The sequence below is a fragment of the Nannospalax galili genome, unplaced genomic scaffold (genome assembly GCF_000622305.1).
Source record: "Nannospalax galili isolate Female #2095 unplaced genomic scaffold, S.galili_v1.0 scaffold337, whole genome shotgun sequence".
In the NCBI taxonomy this organism is placed as follows: domain Eukaryota; kingdom Metazoa; phylum Chordata; class Mammalia; order Rodentia; family Spalacidae; genus Nannospalax; species Nannospalax galili.
Genome location: NW_008340932.1, coordinates 1,505,511 through 1,525,150, shown reverse-complemented (window position 1 = coordinate 1,525,150; position 19,640 = coordinate 1,505,511). Strand labels below are relative to the sequence as shown.

Here is a 19,640-nt window from a genome sequence, read left to right as displayed (position 1 = left end):
TTCTGTCTGTGTCTCTTAGTGCTGAAGTTCATATATCACTTTATTTTAATTATTCTTTTTATTTTATGTGTATGAGTGTATTGACTGCATGTATGTAAGTACATGTCTTGAAATGCCCATGGAGGTCAGAAGAAGGCACTGAATGAACTGGAATTATGGGTGGTTGTTAGCTGCCATGGCTTGGAATCAAACTGGGTGCTCTGCAGGAGCCACTGAACCATCTCTCCGGTCACGTATCTTATCGGAGTTTCTCGTACCAAGGAAATAGGTGAAAGTTTTCTCTCTGTCTTCCCCACCCTGCTGTCAAATTTCTATATTATATAGTGTTTATTTTTTTTTTCATAACTTCATGGGGTCATGAATAAACACTGTCTCCATACGTATAGCTCTTGGGCCAACTTAGCTGTGTTTTGAAAATACTGAAATTAGTAGGTGTAGCTTAAGAGACTCCAGCACAAAGTTCACAGGCACAAAAATTCCAAATAAGGGGCTTAGGAAAGGAAGTTAGGTGAAAAGGCTCGTAAGAAATTACGAAACCCCCCACCTCAAGCTGTATATATTCAATGTTGAGTAGATTTTAAAGGCGGGAGGAGCGTAGGCTGGGGTCTTGTCATGTGAATGGTCGACCACAGGATGGCACTGCGAGCTCAGCAATGAGATGCCTCCCTTCCGGGCTGGGGCTGTCTATCATTTTTTTCTTACCAATTGTCAGTTTATTAAAGCAATTTCTCAGTGTCTTTCTAGTCCATAATTTTCCTTAATAAAATAGAGTTTCATTTTCCCTTTCATGTGTTATCTTCACAGAGTGACACACTTGAAGAGTTATGAATAATACTAAGGATGATTCAGTGTCTCCTGGTTTTATTCCTGCACACCCAAAGAGAAAACAGTACGACAAAGTCATTCTTTTCTGTCTGTCAGAGTCGGAACAAGATACTGTGTCATTATAGCGCAACCACATTTCCAGAAAGAGTATGTAGCGAAAAACACCGAACAGGCTGGAGGGGCCAGAGCTTGGTTCTCCAGGACTTTGGGGATCTGTGCTGGGTTCTAGGATCTGTTCACGGTTAGAATCATCAACTGATTTGATTGTGGGTAAATCTCCTTCGCTAAGGGTTCTTTTGGTTCCAGAGCCACAAAAATTCTGGGGTTGGCAGGTCCAGAAGCCTGGGGCTGGGGGCGGGGAGGGGGCGGCGGCCCTACAAGATGGAAAGATGTCAGTCATTCCTGAACTATCTGGTGCCTTGCTTCATTCATCCTTGCCAGTTCTGAGGCGGGTCTAGAAACCATTGTTGGGAACCCTGGAGGTGGGAGGGCATGGCTGAATACCAGTGTCTGGCCACCAGAGGTCAGCATCACCAAGCATTCAGGTACAGGAACCACCTGGCTGAGCCCAGGTTCTGCAGGATGCTTCAGTCTGGCTTACCCATGCCCAGTGCTTATTTCTTTCGCCACAATCACCTCAGCCCTGAGCAGCTGCAAGGGCAGGACACATTGTAGCACCAGTACACTGTCTTTTTGGCAAGATAGACTGCTATTAGGTGCTTGTGATCTCAGGGCTTTCTGGGAAGTGATGGGCTGAGCCCTGGGGCACCCAGGCAGCTTATACAAAGCAGTGGGCCATCCCACTGGCTGCTATAAAAAACTGTGAGCAGAGCTAGGCATGGTGGTATATGCTTGCAATGCCAGTACCTTGGAGGCTGAGGCAGGAGGATTGCTGTAAGTTCAAGGCCAGCCTGGCTCTATAGTGAGACTGTCACAAACAAGCAAAGAAAGAAAGAAACAAGCAAAGAAACAACAAAACTGCTAGTGGGTAGACAGAATGATACCTTTTTCTTTGTTTCTATTTTCTTTTTCTTTTTAATTCTTTTGATTTATGTGTATGAGTGTTTTTTTTCTGAATGTATGTAAGTGTACCATGTGCATGCAATGCTCATGGAGGTCAAAAGAGGATGTGGGATACCCTGGAATTACAGGTGGTTGATGGCTGCCATGTAGATGCTGGGAACTGAATCCAGGTCCTCTGCAAGAGCAGCCAGTGCCCTTAACCCCTGGACCATCTCTCCAGCCCCATGTTTTTATTTTTTTGAGACAGGGTGTCTTGTAGCCCAGGCTGGCTTTGAACTTGCTAAGTAGCAGTAGCTAACTTTGAACTCCTGATTCTCTTGCTTCTACCATCCAAGTGCTAGGGTTACAGGCATGTGCCACCATGCTTGGCTAAGAATGATACTTTTCGTACAGCCAGAAACTAACATGCAATGTTTTAAAAGATAACAGTAAGAAAAGAATTACAGCTTTGTGAATTGCTGAAGACCATGAACTATATAGCATGCTGACTGTGGCTGCAGACCCTGAGACCAGCAGTCGCTGATTTGAATGCTACATCTAGTACTTGGAAGTGAAGGGATTTGGGCAAGTTTCTTAACATCTTTGTGCCTCAGTTTCTGCATTTGTAAATTGGAAAGATTACCACTTCCAGCTATCATTACTGACTCTGTCAACAGGGTTATTGTGAGGAATAAATAATTTGTTTTTAGAGATTTAATTTTATTATTTTGTAATTATGTGTATGTATGTGAGTCCACATATGGGTATGTATATGCAAAACTAGAGGTGTTGGGTCCTTTGGAGCTGGAGTTACAGGCAGTTGTGCTCCATCTTACATGGGTGCCGGGAACTAAACTTGGGTCCTCAGGAAGAACAATCTCTACTCTTTACGCAAGTAATCTCTCCATCCACTAAATAAGATAATTGTAGTAGGCAGTGTTTACTGTGTGCACACTCTCAGCCAGTGGACCTAAAGCTTTATTTTTAATATTTTATAATTCTGACAGTTACTGTGCTCTATTATCCCACTTTACAGTTGATGAAACAGAGGCTTGGAGAGTTACATTAAGACATCCAGAATTTGAAACCAGGCATTTAAAAAATATTTTATTTATTATTTTTGTTTCATGTGTATGGGTGTTTTGCCTGCATGTATGTAAGTGCACCTGTGTCATGCAATGCCTGCAGAAGTCATAAGAGGACATTGGATACCCTGGAACTGGAGTTATGGACAGTTGTTAGCCTCTGTGTAGGTGCTGGGATTCAAATCTGGGTCCTCTACAAGAGCAGCCAGTGCTCTTAACCACTACATGGAGTCATCTCTCCAGGTCTGAGACCAGGCATGTTTGCCTTCACAGTTTTCTCTTGACTATCACTCTGTTAATATGGAATAAGCACTCAATAAAGAATGAGCTGGGGAGATGGCTCAGTAGGTAAAGTGTTTGTGTGCAAGTGTGAGGACCTGAGTTCAGATCCTCAGCATCCAAGTAAAATGTGATGGTGTATTACTGTAACCCCACTGCTGTGGGACAGAGACATGCAGATCCTGGGAGCTCACTGACCAGGTGGTTTTAGCCAAATGGTAAGCCCCAAATTCAGTGAGAGACCCTGTTTCAAAAAAATTAGGTGGATTATCTCACTTAATATTAGTCTTTACAGATCCATCCTTTTTCTTGAAAATTTCTTCACTTCATTCTTCTTTAATAAGTAGATAATTTTAATAATAAAATTCCATTGTGTATGTGAATTACATTTTCATTATCCATTCATCTACTGATGGACATCTAGGTTGAGTCCATTTCCTAGCTATTATGAATAGGGCAGCAAGAATCATGGATGTGCAAGTGCTAGGATATAGAGTCCTTTGGGTATATGCCATGGAGTGTTATAGCTGGGCCACATGCTGTCCTATTTTAACTTTTTTTTGAGAAACCTCCATACCAATTTCCAATGTCTGTACTAGTCTGCTGTCCATCAGCAGTGAAGGGTTCCTCTTTCCCTATATCCTCTCCCACATTTGTTCTTAGGTTTCTTGATGACAGCCATTCTGATTGGGTACCTCAAAGTAGTTTTAATTTGCATTTCCCTGATGGCTAGGGATATTGAACACTTTTAAAACTATTTATTGGCCGTTTGTGTTTTTTCTTTTGAGAACTGTCTGTTTAATTTATTAGCCCATGTGTTGACTGAAAGTTTCACTTTCTTGGTATTTAATTTTTGCAATTCTTTGTAATTCTGGGTTTAGCCTCTGTCTGAAATATAGCTGGTAAACATTTTCTCCTTTTCTGTGGGCTATGTTGAAAATGTTATGATAATATCTAATAGCTTGTATGCTAATTTAAAATATTAAAAATTAAAAATTATATGGTGAAGCAATTGAGGAAGGCGTTTCATCTAGTCTCCACCTGTATGTGCATAGGCATACACACGCACACAAGCATACACACACACACACACATACACACAACTATTACTACTTTTAATAACTATTACTGTCATATCATGCAGTGATCCATAGCCTGAACTTTATGCTTATTTTGCGTAATCATAAATTGTATTGACCTTGCAAGTTATCCTGTTATTTTTATTTTAAAATTTTTATTTTATGTATATGTGTGTGTGTGCCTGAGTGTATGCAGGTACCTTTGGAGACCGGAAGAGGGCATTGGATCCTCTGGGCCTGGAGTTAACAGGCAGTTGTGAATCTCCTGATTTGACTGCTGGGAACTGATCCTGGATCCTTTGCTTTTAAGAGCAGCAAATGCTCTTAACCACTGAACTATCTCTCCAGTCCAGTGATCCTTGATTTATTTTTGCTGTGAGTTCAGGTGAATTGTTTTTCATTCAGTCTTATCCTTCAGACTGACAGATGGAAGAGAAAGCAGGCTTCATCTCCAAGACTCCTGTTCTGTGCAGTTCTTCAATGAAACAGTGCCCAGTTAGGTCTATGTGCAGAAGCAGGGCTTTGCGTTGGGAAAATACCTCCTGGAAGTACAGCTCTCAGGCTTCTGGAGTCAAAGTCAAGGTCTTTCTACTACTTAAAAACCACATGATCCTGAGCCAGTGATGTAACTATCTGAACCTCGGTTTACTAATCTATAAAGTAGGAATGACAAATTTAAGTCACTTTATGACATTTAAAAGACAAGTTAGGCTGTAGAGAGGTTGGTTGGTAAAGTTCTTGCTATGCAAATGTGAGAGCCTGAATTTGATTCCAAGAACACATGCAAAAAATTCAGGTGTGGTGGTGCACTCTTGTAATCCCAGTACTGGAGAGGAGGAGACAGATGGATGCCTGCGTTCCTGGGTCAGCCAGCTTAGATGAATCAGCACATTACAGGTCAGTGAGAGACACTAAAAAATCAAGAGCCTTCTGTGTGCATCACACTCTAATGTACATGGAAGCTTCACTGGTGCCGATTGAGGGATGCATTAGCCCTCTCTCTACTCTTTATTCCACTGTGTTCCATGAGCCTTGGTTGTAGAGATTCGACTATGCTGCTGGGTGAGGGAGAATATGACTTACATACGACCACTGGATGGGATGACTAGACTCCAGTGGATGCATTTACACTGAAGGACATTTGGGTACAAACACCTGAATGAATAGGACTCAGCATGTATGGCAGAGTGCATAGGATTCAGTGGCGGGGGGGAGGCATGGATGGGGGAGGGGGTCTGGATGTGAGTGGGAAATACTGTATGAAATTTTAAAAACTCAATTTAAAAAAAGCAACAGCCAGGTGGGTGGCATCTTGAGGAACAACATCCAAGTCTGACCTCAGGCCTGCATATATATGTACATGCATATGCACATACATGCACCCATACCCAGTACACATGCAGGACAGACAGAAAGACACACACACATATATCCACGTATACACACAAAAAAAAGTTAGACTAGGAAAAAACACACAAGTGCCTAATAATAAACTTGATCTACTAGGATGCAAGATTTACCTATTACCAGTAGTTGGGCTTATTGGCACTCTGGCTTAAGGAGGAAAGAAATAACACTTCTCTCTGATTCAACTTTATGACACACCATCTGTGATTGGAACATCTGAATCAGCATCCTCTCTGCAGTACTGCTTTTGATCTAGAAAACTGAAGCAGCTTCTTATGAACCCCTCATTCCAAGCCACTCCCAAAGGTGTCTTCAGAGTAAACACCCTGAGGCCTATGTCTGGTCCTTCATCTCAGTGGTGTCCAGTAGGAAGTATTGCATAGGCCACATATGTGCTTTTAATTTTACTTCCAGTCACTTAATAAAGTTAAAGAAACAACCTCATTTTAATAATGTTTTATTTTTCCTAGACTATCAAAAAGCTATCATTTTTGCATGTAATCCATGTAAAAATTACTAATAAGTTCACATTCTTTTTTCTCACACCAAGTCCTTCACACTCATTCACACTCAGTACATTTTTTTTTTTTTTTTGAGACAAAGTCTCTCTGTAATCCTAGCAGGCCTGTAACTCACTACGTAGATCAGGCTGGCCTGTATCCCCACCTCTTCCTCCCGAGTACTGGGATTAAAGGGGTACAACACACACTTGGCCTGAGCACACATTACGCATTTGCAACTCATGCTGTTGGCCAGGCCATATTTCTAGTGCTCATGAGTTGAGGCGCTACTGTGCCAGACCACGCAGGGCCAGCTCTTCAGAAGCCCCTTAATTGTGGCCACTTTTCTAGCCTTCTCTAACTTGATGCACTTATTAGCACTTATTAATTGCACAGAGTAATGAGTTTCACTGTGATGTTTCCATATAAGCATACGTTGTACTAATTTGCTTTGATCATATTCACCTCTGCATTATTTTCTTATTCCCCATGCCCTCTTTTCCTGTCCCCCTTCCACCTTCCACATACCTAATCCTTTTACTTTCATGCCCTGTTCCCTGCCTGCATTCCACATACAAGAGAAAACATGCACCGCTTGTCTTCGTGAGACTAGCTTATTTTACTTAATATGATGATGGCTTAAGTTCCATTCATTTAGTTGCAGAGGCATGATTTCATTCTTCTTTATGGATGAATAAAACTCCACTGTATATATACCACATTCTTTGTCTATCCATCTATTGATGGGCAGCTAAGATGATTCCATACCGTGATCACTGTGAGTACTGCAGCATGGCTTTATCTAACTGTAGTCCTAGGACTTGTTGTTGTTGTTGTTTGTATTTTGAGGCAGGGTCTCCCTGAAGCTCCAACTGGCCTGGGACTTGCTATATAGACCAAGCTGGCCTTGCTGTCACAGTGATCTGCCTGCCTCCGCCTCCAGAATGCTGGGATTAAAGGTATGCACCACCACCCCTGTCCCAGTCCTAGGACATTTCAGTCTCTTTGTGTGTGTGTGTGTGTGTGTGTGTGTCCCTGAAACCTGGCCCACAAGGCCCCCTGCCTGAGAGGTATTCCCTGAATGTGTGGTCCTTTACCTCTATGTTCTCACTGGCTCCTACCACCAGTCCCAGGAGGTAGAGACTGAATCTTGAAAGGATTGGACTCCCGAGACTTCCACGTAGCAGCACTGGCTCTAACCCTCTGCTCTGAATTCTGCTTTACTGACAGCGACTCTTTGGGAGGACCAGGCCTGCCCAGACTAGAATGAGAGTCAGGGGCAAGAGTAAGTGTCTGGTCAACAGAAGTTGACCTGGGATGCAATGGAGGCGATTTCCTCATTGGGTGGGGGTGGGGAAGGCAAGCTGAAGACACTTTCTACAGTTCTGAGAATGCAGCATGCTCTCCCTTCCTCAGGGAGGGGAATGGGCTCTGTTGTCTCCAGTGTTTGCTGGTCTGGATTTCCTCCTTGGGCTTTGCAAGGCCAGCCTTCCCCCAGGTCCAGTCCCCCTTGCCACAGACCCTGAGCTGATTGCGTCCTTCCCCCCGGAGGACCCAGCCCCACATCCTCCCATTGTAAGTGCTGATGTAGTACCTCATTAATTTAGAGTCACTGTAAATATTTTTGGAAACACTGTTTTGCTGTCCTGAATATTGGTAAGGCTGCGTAGGAGCTGGCTAGGGTCTCATCCGCCTCTTCCTGACCTCCTTCCTGCTCCTGCTGTTTCCTGTCCTCTCTGCTTCTTGCTGAGTCCCTCATCACAGCTAGACAAAGGCTCAAGAGCTGTGGGGAGAAAGGTTTCCTCTGAAGGAATTCTTTGGGGATGGGATGTACCTGGGTAAGGCCCTTTCCCTCCCTGGGCCTTGCTTTCCTCCTTGGTGGAGTCCAATGTGTGGAATAACTTAGTAGCCATAACCTTTTCACCATCAAAGGCCATTTTGCTTGCTTTCTTGCCTCCCCGCCACCTCGCCCCTCCCCCACCCCTCCAAGAACTCTCTTTGGGGAAGGGTTCTGTTTATCTAACCCAGGCTGTTTATTAAATAATAATGAATCCATCATCTTGGTTTTTATTCATCAAAGGCCTGCTGAGCAGCATGGAGGAACCAGGGCCACCACATGGACTTGTTAAAATTCAAGCTTGAGTTGCTAGTGCTTAGTATTTTGAGGTTTATCTGGTTAAGGAGACAGGGAATGTGCCACTTCTAAAAGACTGTACGGAATGCTGGTGTTGGCCCTATGCAACTACCCTCACCCCCTTTGCCATCTTCTGGGATCTGTGACCTCAGCTTAGGCTCCAAAGGCTTCAGTGGATTTGGGAGTCTGTTCTGGGTCCCAGGAGCTCAGTGCCCATTCTGGTCAGCCTGAAGAAGACCCTGATCCTGTCTGAGATTGTACACAGGGTGGATCATGATGACCATGGGTTTGTTAGAGTGGCTATGCATGGGTCCTATACTATGTATGGGAGTAAGGGTGGGTATTGGCAGGTGAAGGTGTGAGTGAGGTGGGTAGAAAGATCCAGATTTCCTACTCCCAGTCTAACACATCAGACAGGGCTTGGTGCTGGAGAACAGGTTTTCCTCGGAGACCACCATCCAGTGACCAACCAAGAAGTTCATTCATCTCCCCTTAAAAATTTTTTTTTATTGAGCTTTTGTACATTTCATACAACAATCCTTAATCAAATGTAGACCCCCACTCCCCCATCCATGCCCCCAGACTCCCACCAGACTTCTTGTGTCCCACCACACATGTTAGGTCCTATCCAGTCAAGCATTTGTACCTAGATGTCCTTTGGTGCAAGTTCATCCACTGGAGTCTACTCAGCCTATCTAGAGATCATAAGGAAAGTCTACTCTCCCTCACTCAGTAATAATCAGTCTCCAATAGTTCTCAGGCTAGGGATGGCCCACCACCCATTTCCCTAGCTCCATTCTGGGCCCTTGTCTGACTGAGATGCACAGGTCCTGAGTTAGACATCACCATTGCCACAAGTTCACATGAGCAAGCTTCCGGTGGCCTGAAAGCTTCAGTTTACCTATGTTCATGGACCAACCCTGGCTCGACTTTGTTGGCAATAAACCCATTTCCCCAACCACTCTGGAAGCCGCCTCTACAATTACCAGACTCACCGAAAGCTAGACCTGGCTACTCCTCATGTGTAGATGGAGAAACTGATTCTCAGAGTGGGGGGACTTGTTCAGGGTACAAAGCAAGCTAATCATTCTGGTTTCAGCTAGCATACCAGCGCCCCCTCGAGGCCTCCTCAGTCTATGCTTTCTAAAAATACCGGCTTTCACTTCTCGCATCATTACAAGCCCATCTTTTTCTGTGGTGCTCATCAGTATGGGAGTGCAGTGCATTTGTTTATTCATTACTCACTTGCTCCCTCTCTTCCTCACCTCTAGTAAGTACAGGGTTAGAGATGCCATCTGAGTTGTTCATGCTGTGTGCTTAGTGCTTCATTTATGGTCTGCCATGCGCCAGCTGCTTAACAAACACTTGCTGAATGAATGAATGAATGAATGAATGAATGAATGAGTTGACCAGAGGGGACTGGAATTCATATTTCTAGTTTCCAGGCCAGTGTGTTGTTTCTGCCCTTGCTGTCCCCAGAGGCTACAGAATATGAAAGAGTGACCAGGAGTTGGAAATAGCACCAAATGGTGGGACCAGTTGTGGGAGGAGTTGTTTTCAGGGTGGGACATGGGAGAAAATCTGCTTTAATTGCTAAAGGTAGCTGACCATTTGGTTTTGGTCAGATAAACTACCAAATTAGGAGAGAGGTGGGCGGGAGGGACACTGGGGTGGTGCTGCAGTTCTGTGACAGAAAACATGGAATTTTAGAGTGAGCTGGGTACCTAAGTTTCATCCAGGTCTGCTCCCCAGGTTCCCCCCCTCCTTAAGAGAACAGGCCAGCTGTTAGGGACACAGCTGTGGCTGCCTCTTAGGAAGGCGAAAAAGAAGGTCTAGTTGCCCTGGGTGAGTTCCCAAGCTGTGGAGTTCAAAGTGAACCTGTGAAATCTGAGGCTGGGAGCAGGGAGCTGGGAGGGAGGAGGTGAGAAGTCAGTGAGGGGCAGAGAAAGGCAGCACTTCTACTTTGATGTCCCAGTGCCTCAGCTTCCCCCTCATCTCAGAGTCTTAGAGAGATCCAATTAACCATCCTTTCCTGTCCTCCAAGCAGGATGTTTATCCAGATCCCTGATCCTAGGACATGCTTGTGTGATCCAGTACATACTCACAGGAGCAAATATGTGCCCAGAGCACACTCACACACCAGCATGAGCGAGCATACTATTCTACACACATAGTTGTGTGTACCTATTACACGTGCAAACAAGCACACCTTCACATGCACATGAATTCACAGAGCTGATGCCATTTATACCTGCAGTCTGATCACAAGCATCTGCTTGTGACTTCACATCTAAGTGGCCTCACATCATGCATAAAACTTGCACTCACAAAGTGCACACACCCATCACAGCACAGGGCCCAGGCACTCTCTGTTTTCTAGGTCAGTAGCCAGCCTGTGGGCAAGACTGGGGATGACTGATGAACCTCTGACTCCAGAGCTCTCCCTCTTCCAGCAATGTAAGCTTTCCTCAAAGGGCATGAAGCAAGTCCAGGGTGCTTTTTGCCAGAAGCTGTTCATCTCTGATTCATCACAATACCCTGTAGAAGTCACCCAGGAGAGAGAAGTCCCCCAGAAAACCTGTTTGTGCCTCTCCCAGGGTCTCTGGCCAGTAGTCCAGTCTTTGCTGCTTTGCCAGATGGCTCTGAACAGATTACTTTGCATCAGTGTTGCAAAAAGTTGCCCTTGCTATTGCAGTAGAATGACCCTGGGGTAAAGATCCAAGTTCTCACCATCCCTTTAAGCATATTCTTAATGTTTTATTTCAGCAGACATTTACCAGAGGCTAAGTTGAGGACAGGTATCTCTTCCAGGCCTAGGGTAGGTCTAGTACACCGGCAGCTTCTAAGCTCTGGGGCACACCAAGCTGGCATTCAGCCTCTGGTCTGTTTACTAGTCTTTCATCTTCTGTAATGGATGGTACAGTGAAAAGAGGGATGGATCAGTACCAAACAGGGTGAGCCTGGGTGATTATGCTCATTTCAGACTGACACTGTGGGGTTACCCAGGCCATCTGGCTCCAGCTGGCTCTTGGCTGGAGGCCTGATCTTATCTGCACTCTACCACCCCAGGCCTAGATCATTGGCCCCTGTCCCAGCCCCCAAATCCCTCCCCTTTCAACTGAGTCAGAGGATTAAAGAGCTACATCTGTATTCTCTCCTACAAGGGTCTCCAGGCTTGGGATCCAAGTAGGGCAGTTGGGAGATAGAGACAGGGACTTGGTTTCAAGGACATTGCAAGCTTGCTTGCTTCTTTCTGCGACCTCAGTTGCCAGAGGTCTGGGCTCCTGAATCTTCTTGGGAGCAAAAGGGAAGATGTGGGGTCATTAGGGATCTCAGCATTGGTCTTTACCCTGGAATGTCCACAGCAGGAGTTTCTTTCTTTCTTTCTTTTTTTTTTTTTTAACTGTCAATTCTGCTCTGAGCTGAGAAAATCGCTCCCCGTACAACTCTTAGGTCCCTTCTGGTAGTCTGAAGTGACTGAATGTTTGCCTTTCCTACCCAACCAGGCTGCCAGGTTATTTAGCGCCTTTCTGCTACCTGTGCAGCATCAAGTGGGCTTGTGTACTGCGAGGTTGATGGAGCCCCAGTTTTTGATGGAATTAAGTGTGATGATCACTGTTCTTTAGACTGCCAAGGTTCTAGAGGGTCTTGTTATCTTTCCAGGAGGCACAGGGAACCTGGTGTTCTCTTTGGCAATGATGGACACAGGGCAGCTTTTGGATTAACTGTGGCACGATAGGATTCTTCTACCCTGTCTAATAAAGGTTGGGAGTGTTTCTAAATATAAATTTTAATCTTACCCCAAAGAGCCCATTTTAATGTAATTACAGCTATCCTATGTCTTCCGTTTCTATAATGTTTAACACTTGGCAATGCCAATTTTAAAATGGGTGGAGGCTTTTTGGTGGGGACGTGGTGGTTTAGTCTAGGGTTCAGTTCTGTCTCTGCAAATTACTATGTGGGTGACCAAGTTAGTTCACCTTGTTTCTCAGTTTCCTCATCTTTTAGTTGGGGCCAGATGAGAGGATGGGATTTTTAAGTTTTGTGTGAGTGTGCATTTGCATGTGTATAGGCATAGTGTGTACATGTGCATGTGCGTGTGCGTGTGGAGGCCAGAGGTCAACATCAAGATGTTTTTCTCAATTGTATCTCCACCTTATTTTTGATACAGAGTCTGTCACCATTTTTTTGCTGGACTGGCTGACCATCAAGCCCCTATATCTGTGTGTCTTTGTCTCACTTAATACTGAGAGTACAGATGCATGCTACTTTGCATGGCTTTTTACCTGGGTGCTGGAGATTGCTGGGGAACTGAATTCAGGCCCTCATGCCATCTCCCCAGGTCACTCCTACAGTTGTTTTGATGATTGCCATCACTGCTGCCTCTAACTAAAGGTGGCCAGAAACTCGCAGGGCCTTTCTTTTCTTTCTCTCCAGCTCTCCTGTATCTCCCCATGCTAATTTTAATTTCTATTTCTTTACATTTTATGTCGCTTCTTCTTCTTCTGTTTCTCCTGCTTCTATTCTTGGGAAGCTCCTGTTCCCAAACCACCAACTGGGAATGCTAGGGTCCATTTTATTTATCTTGGTCTGTGTTTTTGAAAAATATTTTAATTATTATTTTTATTTTATGTGTATGAGTGTATTGCCTGCATGTGTGTAAGTGCACTCGTGTCGTGCAAAGCCCACAGAGGCCGGAAAGGGCATTAGATCCCCCAGAAATGGAGTTGCAGATGGTTGTTGGTTGTCATGTGGGTCCTCTGGAAGAACAGCAAGTGTTCTTAACCCCTGAGCCATCTCTCCAGCCCTTGTTCTGTGTTTTGATATGGGTGTTGATACATAATCCAGGCTGGCCCCTAACTTGTGATCCTCCAGTTTCTGCCCCTCAAGAGCTGGGATTATAGGTGTATATCACCAACCCTGGCACTTGTGCTATTTCTTAAAAAAAAAAAAAAGAATTTGTATCAGGCGTGGTAACACACACCTTTAATCCCAGTGCTCCGGAGTCAGAGGCAGGTGTATCTCTGTGAGCCTGATCTACACAGTGAGTTCCAGGCCAGCTGGGGCTACAGGGACGCCCTGTCTCTAAAAGACAAAAAAAAAAAAAAATTTAAAAAATTTTTTTACACCAAAAAAAAAAAACCAAAAAAATTAAAAATTATTTTTTTTTTTTTAAAAAAAAAAAAAATCATACTTAGTAAAATTTTTGTAGTCACCCCAAAAAAACCATATAAAATTAAAATTATTTTTTCTGTTTTTCAAAAAAAAAAAAAAAGAATTGATACTTCCGGTTAATAAATCTGGAAATTCCTAATGCATTCAGAATTATACATTATCTTGAAAAACCTTAAGTTGATAATGCTGCTGGTCCACATTTCTGCATGACAACCAGAGACCTGAGCAAAGGGGGCTTCCTGTCTTACTGTTTCAATTTTGAGATAAAAATCTCAGTGTTGCCCAGGATAGCCCTGAACTTCTGGATGCAAGTGGTCCTCTTGCCTCAGCCTCCAGAGTAGCGAAAGCTGCAGGCATGCACACTGCCTAGTGCCCTTTGATAGAAAAACACCAGTTTGTCATAGTCTTTTACTCCCTGTAACCAAAACTGACTGTTTTATCCATATATATACTTATCCTGGTCCTTGTACGTATTTGGGTTTGCGGGTCTCTACTTGAAGATCCCCATAGGATGTTCTACTCTCCTCCCAGGAAACGGGTTTCAGCTTTGTAACCCTTTACCATGGGTTACTAAGATTTAGCTGGGTTTGGTCCATTTCATCCCAACCTAACTTTTTCCCTCCCTCCCTCCCTCCCTTCCTCTCTTCCCTTCCTCTCGTTCTTTCTCCCTCCTTTTCCTTCTTCCCCTGCCTCCCCACAGTAGGGATGGAATCCAGAGCCTCACATTCTACCACTAAACTACTCCCCCCATAAGCCAGCTTAAATTTATATAGCTTCCCTCCCTTTTGGGGGGTTGGGATGGAAGGGGTACATTTGAAAAATCTTATCTTATGCATCCTTCCCTCTTCCTGCGGAGATCCTGGAGAAATGGCCAGATGGGATGGGGACTTCATCTGCTCACTGGCTGCTGCTTTTCCTGCCTCTTCCTCTGGCTCAACTTCCTGACTCATGTGGTCTTATAACCTCTGGTCCATGCGTGGATCATGGCAAGAACCGGAGGACTGAACTGCACCCACATTCTCACCACATAGCAATTCATATGTTTATTCTTTTATATGTAGGCTCTTTTTCTCCCTTGCTCCCTTATTTATTCACTCAACAACCAGTGATCCCGTGACATGCCAGAACTATGTTCCATATGTGCCTAGAGAAGAAAAAAAGTAAACAGCCAACCATAACAAAATTCACCCTGTGACCTTGGGAAAGACATTTACCTTAAGCCTCAGTTTTCCCATAGATTCAGTGACTTGGCTTGAGGTCATTTTGACCTAGTTTCATTCATTCTTCTTGTGACTTTGTCATCAGCTTTCTAAGGGCTCCTTCTGCAAGCTACAAACTGTCTGCCAGTAGCTTATGAATTCTAGAGAAATTCACTTATGCTTACAAACGTTCTCAGAGACAGGGTGGAAGTCAGGGTGTGGAGGGGAATGGAGGGAGAAGAGGGCAAAGAGAATCCCTGTGCTGAGTGTCTTCTGGGTGGGGGTGGGGTGGGAGTGCAAGACCAAGCAGGAAAGCTGAGACCCCCCCCCCCTGTGAAATCTTATACCCTCTCTGCCCCTTGCCAGCCCTGGCTCCAGGTCAAAGTGGATTTCAATCTACATAATTTGTCCCATTTAGAGGGGCTGGGAGAGAGTGAGAAGAGGAGGGTGGAGGGGGTGCCTCAAAGGGTAGGCGGGAGGTAGTATCCAGAGGAAACCAGAAAGAGGAGTCTGGGGTAAGGGTGGATGGCAGCCAGAGATGGGAGGTGGAGCTAGGAAGGGCAGGAGGCTTGCAAAGCAGAGATAACTGTTAGCTCAGCACAGTAGGGGTCAATTTGGTCTAGTTGCCCAGTGACAAGAAGAAAAAAAAAAAGTGGGTTGTAACTTAAAGATCTTAAGACTCACAGTGAGGGAGGGGTTGGCTTGGAGGTGGGAGGAGGGAATGACCAGCTAAGGAGGAGACAGGCTCAGGAGGGTGCAAGGGAGTGTCTTAGCTGAGTCTGGGGCCAGAGTGGAGAAGGTAGAGGGAAGTCTGCAGGAGAAACACATCCTCTGGGGGGCTGAACATCCAGAGGCAGCTTCTGTTGCATGCCAGGAAGGCCTCTGAGCACCCTCAGACCTTCTCATTCTCCGAGCCTCAAGCCCAAACTTGAGGCTACCTGCTGAGTTGGTGACACAGCTGTGGAGCTGGTGCCCCTTGGACTCCTTGCCCATCTTCTCTTCATTCCCCAGCATGACAGAAGATGAAAACTTCGACAACTATTATGGGGCTGACAACCAGTCTGAATGTGAGTATGCGGACTGGAAGTCCTCTGGGGCTCTCATCCCTGCGATCTACATGCTGGTCTTCCTCCTGGGCACCACGGGCAATGGCCTGGTGCTCTGGACTGTATTTCGGAGCAGCCGGGAGAAGAGGCGCTCAGCTGACATCTTCATTGCCAGCCTGGCAGTGGCTGACCTGACTTTTGTGGTGACTCTGCCCTTGTGGGCCACCTACACCTACCGGGAATTCGACTGGCCCTTTGGGACCTTCTCCTGTAAGCTCAGCAGCTACCTCATCTTTGTGAACATGTATGCCAGTGTCTTTTGCCTCACTGGTCTCAGCTTTGACCGCTACCTGGCCATTGTGAGGCCTGTGGCCAATGCTCGACTGAGGCTGCGGGTCAGTGGGGCTGTGGCCACGGCAGTCCTGTGGGTGCTGGCCGCCCTCTTGGCTGTGCCTGTCATGGTGTTCCGCTCCACTGGGATGGCGGAAAACAGCACCAAGGTGCAGTGCTACATGGACTACTCTATAGTGGCCACCCCAAGCTCAGAGTGGGCCTGGGAGGTGGGCTTTGGGGTGTCGTCTACCGCCGTTGGCTTTGTCGTGCCATTTACCGTCATGCTGACCTGTTACTTCTTCATTGCCCAAACCATCGCTGGCCATTTCCGCAAGGAGCGCATCGAGGGCCTGCGGAAGCGGCGCCGACTGCTGAGTATCATTGTGGTGCTGGTGGTGACCTTTGCGCTGTGCTGGATGCCCTACCACCTGGTGAAGACGCTCTACATGCTGGGCAGCTTGCTGCACTGGCCCTGCGACTTCGACAGCTTCCTCATTAACGTCTTCCCCTACTGCACCTGCATCAGTTATGTCAACAGCTGCCTCAACCCCTTCCTCTACGCCTTCTTTGATCCTCGCTTCCGCAAAGCCTGCACCTCCGTGCTCTGCTGTGACCAGAGCAGATGTGGGGGCACCTCCCACAGCAGCAGTGGGGAGAAGTCGGCCAGTTACTCTTCTGGCCATAGCCAGGGGCCGGGTCCCAACCCAGGAAAGGGAGGAGAGCAAATGCATGAGAAATCCATCCCCTATAGCCAAGAGACTCTTGTTGACTAGGGCTGGGACCAGAGAGAGAAGTCTGGTGCCTTGGGTCTGGCCAAAACTTTACCCGCAGGCCCTGGGACTCAGGTAGTGTGCCGCACCTTCTCACTCCCTGCTCCCTGCCTCCCAGCTCCACCTTGTCCTCTTTTCTCCTTTTTTTTTTTTTCTTTCTCAGAGGTTTGTGGTTTAGTAGGAAGAGACCTGTGCTCAGCTGCTCACTCTCTCTGAGGCTGACCTTGCACAAGTCTCTTCAGCTCTCTTAGCCCCAGTTCCTTAGTTTCCTTGAATGGAAGGAAAGTAATCCGACCCTAAAATGTTGAAGTGCAAGTCTGACATGATTTGTTTCCTCCCGCCCATTTCTTAAAGTTCTATCTCTTCCTTCTCTCTCTTTCATTTTAGTTTCTCTCAATTTCTGAAGTTTTTCTGCTAATTCCTCACCTAGCTAGTTCATTCTTTTCTCTTTGAGCCCTCTCCCTCAGTCCTTCCTTCACCCCATCCTCCTCCATTTACCTTCTCTCCAGCAGGGCTCCTAAGGGTTAAGAATCCTGAAGCTTTTGAGCTCTTATCCTGTTTTCTGAGAACCAGCTAGGCATTGGTTGGGGCGGGATGGGCTGTGTGTGTAGGCAAAGAATTAGCACTTCAGTCCCCAGAGCCAGGAGCTCCGGATCTTCCTCAAAGCTGTCCAGCCAAGAGGGCTAGAGTGGTTCTTGAATAGTGCTTTCTCTCTTGCAGAGCCACATCTACATCCTACTACTGTCTCATGGTCTATTTCTTCTTTCTTTATTGCTTGTGAGAATTGGAAGGCAGTGGGGTTGATGAAACTATGGACCCTTTAGTTTCACTGTATGAATGGGGAGCTGGGAAGGGAGAACAGAGAAGAAAGGTTGGAGGGGTACTGTATTTAGTCTGTATGATGCTTGGCTCCCCTCCCCCAATCCTCATCCCTCCACCTCCCACAGAACTGTGAACTGCAGGTATTTCCCTGGTCTCTTCCATCACCCTCACATTCTGGATGTTTTCCTTGGGCATTGGTGCTACTTGGCACCAAGTCACTTGGTAGGATGAAGATGTATATGCACACACACACACACGTTTTTGGAAGAGTAGCACATGAACTTCATGCGTGAATGAACTTGGGTAAAACCACACCCCCTTCATTGTACCTCTGCAGATTACACTTGGGGAAGAAGGGGCACATGAAGGGAATGTAGAATAGATTGAGTTCACCCCCACTGGATTTGGGAGACTCTGGCGGACCGTGCTTAGGAAAAAAGTCTGTGTGCCTGTCTGTCTGTCTGTCTGTGGGGAGCTATTTCCCTGTAACACCTGGTGTTCAAGGCTTGGGGAAGTCCTACTGAGCTGGGTTCTGTTTCCTTCTCCTGTTTCATGGGGGAAGAAGAACCTAATTAAAGCTTCCTACGGCCCCTCCGCTGCACTTCCTACTTGGGTTTGAGTTTATGAACATTTTCCTTTCCACTTTCCCTTTCTCTAGCGTCTGTGGCCCTCTTCCTGAGGAGGCCACTTGTTTGCCACGGGGTGAAAGGTGCAGGGTGAACTTTTGCTCTCCTCACCATCAGAACTAAACCTCTTGGCTTCTCTTGCTGGTTGGGGAGTGGGGTGGGGAAGCAGTCACTGGAGCAGCTATGGAGATTGATGGCATGTTGTCCACACCACCAGAGAGGTCTCAAGGACAACATTAATAGTGGGGCCTTTGTGAGCTGGAAATGGGGCATACATATTCCGGGTTTTGTTCTTGGCAGACTCTGGAAATGGAGGACAAGACATGTGCCTCAGAGTCAGGAAGAGCCTGGCTTGATGCAAATGGACCATGTCTGGCACAGAGCCTGGTCCAGGAGCAGAGGAAGAGGGAGCAGAAAACAGCTCCTCTCATATTTGAATCTCTGTATGTCTCAGGCCAGAACTTGTCACAGAGACACTTTCTCTGCCCAGGGCTGCTCTCAAAGCATCCAGTACAAGTACAGAAGGTGACAGGAAGGTGCACTGAGCTTCATAGAAATTCATCCACGGCATAGAAAAGATAGCAGAGGAGGCCACCTCTTTGCACTCTCACCTCTTCACCATGCCTGTGCTCTCTTTGATCATGTTAGCCACTGTGGTTCATCAAATAAAACTGTTTTGAGTAACTGCTGTGTCTAAAGCTTTCTCACTTGAAGGTTCCTTGGGATAAGGACAAGAACTTGCAGTTTGTAAATATTTCAGTTGAGGTTGGGGGCATGTGGAGGGGCTGCAGTGAGAGCCAAAAGGAGAATGAAGTGGGCAGCTGGAAGGGAAGGGGGTCTGTGAGCAGATGGAGGAAGTAGGCATCAGGAAAGGGAAAAGATAAGGGCTAGAAAAGGAAATGAAAGACAGGGTTCTGAAAGCCATAGAACAAATGGGCCCAAGTTTTTGAGACTAGAACTTAGATAGCGCTGGGGGAAGATAAAATCATTCTTCCCACTTAAGTAGACCATCCATCCATCCATCAATCCATTCTTACCTCCCATTATTATTATCTCCAATGGAATCGTTCATTTATTTATCTCTATTAATTTGTTCCCACCCATTGACTGATTGATTCACTATCGCTTGGGAAGCCATCCAGTTTAGGTCAGATGCTTGAATCTCTGTTCTCCAATCCCAGACACTTGAATGTTTTTTTGAAAATGCCTGTCCCTGGTTGTTACCCCAGACCTATGGCATCAGAATCTCTTGGACTCATTCTTGATGGTCACAACTGCTGAAAGTAGCCCAGATGGTTTCTGGGGAAGATCAGGCTTAGGGATGACTCATTCAGATAGATTCTTCCTGAATTAAAGTG

At 45.9% G+C, this 19,640-nt stretch overlaps 1 protein-coding gene across 1 annotated transcript; it reads left to right on the top strand.

Moving 5' to 3' along the window:
- The first annotated feature begins 15,259 nt into the window (after positions 1-15,259).
- Positions 15,260-18,948, top strand: Aplnr (apelin receptor). Its single transcript, XM_017798922.2, has one exon. It carries the CDS (start codon positions 15,698-15,700, stop codon positions 16,835-16,837), a length of 1,140 nt encoding a protein of 379 aa, XP_017654411.1. The 5' UTR covers positions 15,260-15,697; the 3' UTR covers positions 16,838-18,948.
- The last annotated feature ends 692 nt before the right edge of the window (positions 18,949-19,640 follow it).